This window comes from Odontesthes bonariensis, chromosome 5, assembly GCF_027942865.1.
Source record: "Odontesthes bonariensis isolate fOdoBon6 chromosome 5, fOdoBon6.hap1, whole genome shotgun sequence".
Classification (NCBI taxonomy): Eukaryota; Metazoa; Chordata; class Actinopteri; order Atheriniformes; family Atherinopsidae; genus Odontesthes; species Odontesthes bonariensis.
In genome coordinates, this window is record NC_134510.1 from 24,926,688 (window position 1) to 24,935,668 (window position 8,981).

At 43.7% G+C, this 8,981-nt stretch overlaps 1 protein-coding gene across 1 annotated transcript; it reads right to left on the bottom strand.

Moving 5' to 3' along the window:
- On the bottom strand, window positions 1-7,677 carry crabp2a (cellular retinoic acid binding protein 2, a). The gene is made up of 4 exons (XM_075465597.1): window positions 7,348-7,677; window positions 3,068-3,246; window positions 2,417-2,533; window positions 1-628 (listed from the first exon to the last, which is right to left on the bottom strand). Exons 1-4 carry the CDS (start codon window positions 7,427-7,429, stop codon window positions 578-580), a joined length of 429 nt encoding a protein of 142 aa, XP_075321712.1. The 5' UTR covers window positions 7,430-7,677; the 3' UTR covers window positions 1-577.
- Window positions 7,678-8,981: the final 1,304 nt, after the last annotated feature.

An 8,981-nucleotide genomic window follows, 5' to 3' on the forward strand; every position in this document is an offset into this window, starting at 1 on the left:
CAGAGTTAATAACGTGGTTTATTGTTTGCCCCATAGAAAGTGTTGTTTTCCTATGATCATATTTCATGTAAAAGAGACACAATGTAAAAAAAACAACTCTAGTGTAGTAATAAATATAAAATATTGTCATGAGATAGAAAAGGTTGAGGAGCAGAGCTACAGAAACAGAGATCAGACGGACACATCAAAACTGACCTGATACTGGAAGAGCTCATATGGTTTACACATCTACAAATATAGACTCACACCTCATCTGCTGCCACACAACTCTCACACACAGACGCACAAACAATGCCAAATACACGGGCTGTCGCTGAGCAGATCAAGCAAACAGCGCAACACACATTTTTATGTTTAAAACTCCAGCTGGTAGGACAGAAGGAAAACACAGGAGCTTGGACTATAGTGTATATATGACATGCAAGATACAATTACCACACTTATTACATGGTGAGGCTTACAGGGAAACTGGAATACAACTATGGATTTCTATCTCCCAACACTGAGAAAGGGGAGTTGTGGTGATGCAGGAGCGGAGGGGGGAGCTGGAAGGACGAAAAGTGAGAAGTGCTCTTGTTCATTGTCTTTCGTAGACTCTAGTGCATGTCACGTCATCTGCTGTCATGGTCTGAAGAGAAGAAAAAGGGCAACAAGGGCATTAAAGGTGGACACGCACACACAGGGCCAAAAATCCTCAGTTGAATCCTAAAAGTTCAAATGTCCACAAAACAGCCGTTAGTTGACTTCATGACTCCAGCAATATAATGTCAGTGCACGAAGCTGTAGTGAATAATTACTGTTTGTGGGAAGTTATAGCCTCGAAATAAACGTCAACCTCTCATACACTCTATTTAACTACCACTGGCTTCTGGATAGCTGTTGTGGGTTTGGTGCTTTGGAGCGTGTCAGGAGACTTAAATGTGAACTTACTGGCCAAATCTCAACCAAGCATCTCTCCATAAAAGCTTCTTCCGTTGACAGGTTGCTCAATTAAAAAACTATTTACTGCAGGGTGTGATGGATGTCTGTGTGCATCATCTCCAGTTGAACAGGTTCACAGATAGATCTTCATTGTTATACCCACAAAATTTTAAAACGCACCACTCAACAATATTTTCTTCACAGAAACCAGTGTTCATAAAGTAACAACAAGGACAACAGTAAGGACAGGAAACAGTCAAGAAGACATTTGCTGCTCAGTTATGCTATCCATGTGGCAGCTATCTGTCACGCTGTTTGTTCTGAAAGTTTGTTTTGCAACTGGACATATGTCCTGATCCTGATGAGTGCATGGCTGACAGGACTGGGGTCGATTTGAGTCCTTGCTGAGTTTTGCACAGTCGTGGAATGATCAGCATTCTTTTGCCTGGCTATGTTTCAGCATCTCGGTCAGCCTGACGCAAACCAACTGTGGTGCGGTCACTTGTGTGATTGTGAAGACACATAAGAAAGATTTTATAATGCGGTTCCAGACCGCACATTTTACAGGATTTTTTCAACAAACTTGAGAAGTGAAAACTCCACAAGCATCTGAGAAAAGTTGTTTAAAAATGGCCCAAAACAAGGTTCTTTAAACTTAAAAAAAAAGTGTGGGTTCTTCCATTAAAGGTGGGGTATGAGATGTTTTCTGGAGCATTTTTTATCATATTGTCTGAAAACCTCCTCATGACCCCATTGCACCCACTAAAATAGAATGTTTGGAAAAAAATTTATATTTTAGTCCATTGTAGAGGGTGTAGCAAGAGGAAATGTCTGACCAATAGAAGTAATGATGAGAGTTACTTCTATTGGATTCTGACATGCCTATCAACCGTCAGCCCCCCTCACCCCTCCCCCCTGCGCGGTCACAGACTCGTGACACGTTCATGTGTTTTGAAGGCGTGGTTTCGAGGGGTGGGCTGAAGGGAGAGGCAAGGTTGTGTATTTTCAAAAATATAGCTTGCAGGAACCGTTTTTCCAAGATCTCATACCCCACCTTTACATGCAGATCTCTGTGTGTTATAATGAAGATTGAGGACAAAAATGAACTTTCATGTGTGTAAATCTTTAAGCTTTCCACTGCTGAAGGATCTTAATGCATATTTAATCCAAAAGTCCAACTGAAGTTGTGGGTCGTTAAAAAGTCAAGTTGGTTTGTAACTCTAAAGCTGACTTTGGCTCAATTGGTTGTCGGAACCATCAGATTCTTCCGCATGTTCAAGTGTCTCTTAACCCCAGCATTTTTTCATCTTATCAAAGTTTAAAAGGAGCTCTCTATGAACAGATAATTTAGAGGTAAATGTAGATAGAATTTTTGAGAACCCAGTACATAAGCTACAGCATAACTGCGCTGTAATTACAAAATACAAAAAGAGCATTTCCTCTGTAAATTTTCAAACTGAACTCTAGCATTTAGAGGATAGTCCGTGTGGTTTACCAGGATCAGCTTGCCGTCACTGGTGATCTCTCGGGTCCAGGATGTCTTGGGCCCGTCTCCTTTTTGGAGAGTCTGCTCACAGGTGATCTTGCTGTCGGTTTCCCAACATGGAAAACTCTGAGGGCATGAGGGAGGAAAGACCTTCAGGAACATTGTATGAATGGTTAGATGTATTGATGAATGAATTAATCTAAAGTGGAGTGATATCTAATGGAGAGGAAACACAAGATCACTGAGAGGTGATAACTTGTGATGCGCTCATCGTTTGTAGACTGAAGCCCTGGATGGTTGCGTGTGTTTGCTTTGGAGACGGCCAAACAGAGGCCATCTATGGGAAAATGGGGAGAGTAACGGGGAGAATTAAGGAGGGACGCAGGGCAAGAGAGGGCAAGAGGGGGGAATGGAAAGACGAGGGGAAGTTGAAGGGGTTGTAAAGAGTGTGAAGGAGTCTAGTGTAGCACGATATGCCTTCAGAGAGCAAGGGAGGGGTAAAGCTGCTGCTACCAGTCCAAATATAATGAAAAGCCAAATTAAACCGACTGATGTCATCTGGACAGCTCCCTCCCTCCTTCTGAGTTATGTGTTTGTGTGTGCAGACAAAGTACAACTGAGGTTCATTTAGGAATAAATTCGTATTCATGTGTTGTGTACCGTGCAGGGACGTCCGTCCACTGTGGTCTCATTGAACTCCTTCCCCACAGTAAAGGTGATGTGGGTGGTGCGGACTGTGGTTGAGGTTTTAATAGACATCGTCTCTCCATCCTGCGTGATCTCCACCAGCGGCTTCGAGGCTGCCTTCACCGCAATCTTGCGCAGCATTACGTTCACACCTAAAAAACCCATCAGCAAGACAAAAGAAGTGTAAGAACAGACTACAGGGCAAGCATTACTCTTACAGGGTGTTGTTTCCATTTGTATAGGAGGTGCTTCCATTAGAAAAATGAATGTTCCAACATTTACAGGAGAGAGCTCGAAAGGCACAAGGAACATGGCAAACTAATTTCACGCAAACGCACAGAACTTAGCCTTTTTGTGTGTGTGTTTTTGCTCCAGTGCTCTCCTGCATGCACAGCGTGAAAGGAGCAGACTTGCATTGCTCAGCTCTATCCAATAATGATGGCAGAGGAAACAATGAGGTCAGTAGACAAAGCATGTCTGCACATCTGCGTTCCCGCCAGACTTAATCATCTTTGCACGCATGCAAACACACACTCACAGACCCAAACACTCAAACGGACGGGTTGATTTGTACTTTCTGCAATCTACATTATTATTTTTTCAACTTCAAGCAACTACAGACGGGACACACTCATAAACTGACCGTATGGGGATAACTAAACATGGACAAAACACAAAAATGCTTCTTTGCAGATGTGGGTTGTGATTGAATTGTGTATTTAAGGAGATTGTAGTCTTGCCAGCTAAAATAATTTTGAAATATTTCAAGTCAAATATTGGCAGTGTTACTTTCATTTCCTTCAATTTGAATGATGTTTTATGTGTTTTTCTTTTGCTTGGTGATAAATTTCACCTGCCTTCAGCTGAGCTCTACAAACAAAACAAAGATACAGACTAACATGAAGGTTTTAGGAGGAAAATGGAAGGAGGGAAACTGATGTTACGGCGTGGGAAAAGAGACGGAACAAGGAGCAGACCGCTGTGGAAGGAGGGGGAGTCAGACAGCCATGGGGCAGTGGTCTGTGTGTGGTGTGTGAAGATCTCTGTCCAAGTGCGAGGGGAAGTGTGTATGCCCTGCCGAGTTGGGTTTCACACCTCACATACATTCCCACCTGTCACCGAGTGTAAATATATACACATAGAAATGCTCAGTCATTGAGCACACATCAGGATGTCCAGCCTTTACAGCCCTTACACTGCACACTGTGTGAGAAAGAGTGTGCACTGTCATTGTCTATTTCTGAAGATGGAGATCATGTAAACTGCCCTGTATGAAACTGGGTTTCCCCGTTTTTTTTATGAGGGAAATATTTTCACCATTTGTTAGCAGGCAATTATTAATACTTTAATGGAGAATTTAAACCGATTATCAGTTTTAAAGAGAAATGCTATACTTTTTGACTGCTCTATATTTACAGTATGTTTATTTTTACAATGTTGTATTGTAACTTTTACTCAGATAAAATATATGAATATTTTTTTCTCCCACTGCATGCAGTAATGCAGGTGCAAATGGTTATAATACAATCAAGTTATTAGAATCCTTTGAGCGTTTCTAGGCAAAAAATGTCAAACACAGTTTAAGAAATGAGAGGAAACCTTAAATTTGTACATAATTTATCAGCGTTCTTCTATAAAGGATTCGGCCTTAACATACCCCATTCTCTCAATGTATTAATTATGAGCCATATATAATGACATTCCTCATAATAAAGTGTAGCAAAAAAACTAAACCTTCATGGATAGTGGGTTCTCCATCAATATGTAATGTTTGAAATGTTAATGTTTTAAGTAATACTGGGTCGAAGTCCTGGCCCGAGGATCATTAGGAAGCCACCAAACCGCTCAAAGCTTCTCAAGTAACTGCAAAATCCTAAAAGTTACAGATTCCTTCAACACACTTCTGCAAGCCTGAGTCCAAAATGCTTAAATTCACACAAAATGCTGGGCACACACACAGAGATGCAGCTAGACAGACGGTCAGGGTCAGAGGTCAAAGAGCAGGGGAAGCATTTGGGGCAGGGAGTCAGGGAAGCAGGGGGAGAGCAGGAGTGAGGAAAGGAAGAGAGGATGGATGGATGGACAGAAAAGGGAAGTGGGTGCTGACAGGCTGCATCCAGCTGCAATGTGCCCCCAATGAAACCAGGGATCAGGAGCTATTCCTCTCTGTCAGTCATACCAATGTGGAGGCACATGAATATAGGGAACATATGTGGAAAATAAAGTGCATCTTCCTTCAATTCTAAGATTTTACATATGCGAAAAAAATAATCTTGCCTTTACAGGTCTTAAAATGAGGTAAATACAACCTTAGATAAACAAAGACACACAAAATAGTGCACTTTGTCATTATTCAACAATACAATTCAACAGCTTGTAGAAACAACTTTAGAAACAATAGCTTGAAGTATTTATTTTCTGTATGATGTTATCATTCTCTCACACAATTGTGAAGAAACTGTGGTCCTCTCCGTTTAATAGTGTTGCTTCAGATCATTGAGTTTTGTGGGAATCTGCCCAGGTCCAGTGGCTGCAGAACAAGCCCAAATCATCAGCCCTCCACCACAGTATCCGACAGTTGGTCTGAGGTGTTTGTGCCGATACGCTGTATTTGGTTTTCTCCAAACATGGTGCTTTGCATTAAGCGCAAACATTTCCTGTTTAGTCTCATCTGTCGAAAAAAACATTGTTCCAGAAGTCTTTAAAACAAACCTAACCTGTGCTGCCATGTTCTTTTTAGAGAGAAGAGGCTTTCTCCTGCAACCCTTCTAAAGAAGCCATACTTGCTTTTCCTTTGTCTAATTCTATTGTCATGCACTTTAACATTTAACATGCTAACTAAGGCCTGTAGAATGTAAGATGTAGCTCTTGGGCTTTTTGTGGGTTCTCTGAGCATTGCACAATGTGAACTTTGGGTGAACTTACTGGGACATCTACCTCATCCACACTGGGAAGATTGACATCTATCTTGAATGTTTTCCACTTGTGAATAATCTTTCTCACTATCAAATGATGGACTTCAAATAGTTTGGAAATTGCCTTATAACCCTTCCCAGATTTATGAGCGGCAACAACTGCTTCTCTTTGATCATTGCTAATGTTTTTCCTCCTTGACATTGTGTTAACACACGACTGAATCCTCCTGATCAGCAAACTGCCAAAACTCTGAGTGTCTGACAGACTTTCGGCACAGGCACTACATTGTCATCTTATGAATTTTAACAGCCATTCCTGTTGCCTTACATCTCCTCACAGGCACATCAAGGGACACACATATGCAGTAGGTCATCTCCACAGTAAATCCCTAACCTCTCATCAGTGTACTGGGTGCCACTTAATCATATCGCCATCTTTCCCTTTGTTATAGTCCCCCCCCCCCCCCCCATCTCCCGTGTTGCCGCCTCAAACACATACAGTTACAACGAGGGATGGAGACAAATACCCGGGGTTATTGGACCGAATTCACACGCTAATTGGTACATCAGGAATTCTCGCTTGCCGAGTGTGGTGATGTGTCTGTCCTCAGGACAATAGTGCTGTTTGACAGCTATTTCACAAAGACCCCATATGCTGTCGACTAACGGAGATAAACAGCAGCGTTGTTTGGTGCAATCATATCTCTCCCTGTGCGCTGCGTGATGACATGGATTCCAGGTGTGCACTGGAAAGTCATATAATGAGAAATGACTACTAACGACAGACGGACTAACCCAGCTCGTTGTCGTGCACGCGCGTACACCCTGATACCCGCCCAGAGTAGAAGGGACGCAAACGCAGACAATACAGTGTGACTCTCAGCAGGAGGTGTTTGTCCTTCTCCATGACTGACACTTCAGATAATGATGCTACTGCCCTGCACTGTATTGTGTCATAACGGTCCTCCTCAAAACCCAGACACACGCACACACTCTCTGAGGTTGTGACACAGACAGATGTGCCACCGTTTGTCTCCATTGTGTTTGTAGGCGAGGCCAAAAGGGGAGATGAGAGGAAAAAAAAGGGGGTGAAGCTGGCTGGGGGCCAAGCAGTGAGATTTGGGTTCTGTAGAATGACAAAGACCCCCCACCTATGAGGTACAGAGTTGTTGCACGGACGCAGGGGAAGATTTGACCCACAATGCTGAGAAAGCATAGGGCACGGTTTGAGCTGACACGTCTGATCTGTGTCATTGCGCAGGGAAATAAAGCGTCTATACAAAAGAAAAGAAAATTCAAGTCAATGAGGGTTTTCTAATTGTCACTCCCATCACTTACCCAACGCTTTCAAGAGTTCCTCGAAGTTTTCAGAGTTTTTCATCTCCCAAGTGCCGGAGAAATCAGGGATTTTGCGCTCCATGTTCAGCTGCAGGTAGTTTGCGGATATAATATAAGTAAACTGTCAGGTCCAAGTCTGGCGCGACGCGTCAAAACAGTTCCAATTAACGCCCCTGAATCTAGTCTGATACGCACTGGATGGTTTTAGTTTCACTCTGCCTAACCAGTTGCTGCAAACCTCTTTAGCCCGGGATGAATGACTGACTGTCAGAGCTCTTATCACATCTATGTGCACATCTAGTGAGCGTTATAAACGACTACGCCTGAAATGAATGGTACGGAAAGCAATGATACTGTTATGGGGATTCACACGCCCCTTTCTATACGGGCACGCCCCGATGGCCAACCGAGAACAGGCAAAAGGTCCACAGTGATCACGCCCCTGAAGGCAGCATGTGCGTTTCGGAGCAACTTTTGGAGACGTCTGTCATCCGCGCGCAACCTGGAGGCAGACGAACTGGCCGTACCCTCAGGGCCCTGTGCATACTGGAGAAACCTGAACGACATAACATTCTATAGCTAAACTATTAAGTGTCGAGTTTTTATATCAGTTGCCAAACTGCTTATAATCACATGGTTAAATTAATTTATTAATTTCAATCAACGCTATTATTTCAAAACTGTGAGGATGTAGCCAGGCCAGTCTGTTGATAGAACATGTCGTCTTGGCAGGGCGGTGCGAAGGAAGAACTAGTCAACTGCCAGACTGGCAGACTGAGTGGATGGCAGAGCGGTTGCGTGTGGGTGTGTTTGTGAAGAAACAGTGAGAGAGAGGAAGAGACAGAGAGGCTAAGTTCAGCCCCAGCCTCCTGTGCGCGCTGCACTGTCATAAAAATAAAAACGGTGGTAATGGGATACAGCTACTGGCTGCGACCTCTGGTCTCACCATATAACTGGGCCTGCGTCAGAGGAAAGAGCACTCATGACGGAAGCAAAGGCTGAGATTAAATTGTAAGGTAGGATTGGGGCAGGTCTCCTTCAAAACTATTTGCCCCCCGCTGCTCGGACGGAAGAAAGGGGCAAGAGGAGGAGGAGATTTGTCAGACGGGGCAGGGTCAGGGGCCCGCGGGGTCGGAGGTAAACCCAATAAAAGGCACACACTCACATACACACACACACACACACACACACACACACACACACACCCACACACACACTAGGCAATGTATGTGCACATGCATGCATGCATTTGCTGATGATGGATAGCACTTGGACAAAGCCGGCGTTAACTATTGACTCTTGATGGATGATCCTATCCGCTACACTGCACGGCAAATTAGCGCGAAGTAACCCGGGCGACTTGAGGGATAAGGGGGGTGCCCTGAATCAAACAGGCTACATTCACATACCCGCTAATACACGGGCTCATACGTACAGACTTCTAAAGGTGAACAGCTTCAGTCATTTTTTGGTGAGGTATGCGCTTTTACGCACAGACCTGCATCCAAACTCGGTGAACTGTATCTGGCTCGGCGGGACTGTTTGATATGAACAAAGCTTACACATATTGTTCCCTTCACACACAAGTCATTGGCCACACACCGTGCAGCATTCACAGCATGTCCGCACAAGAC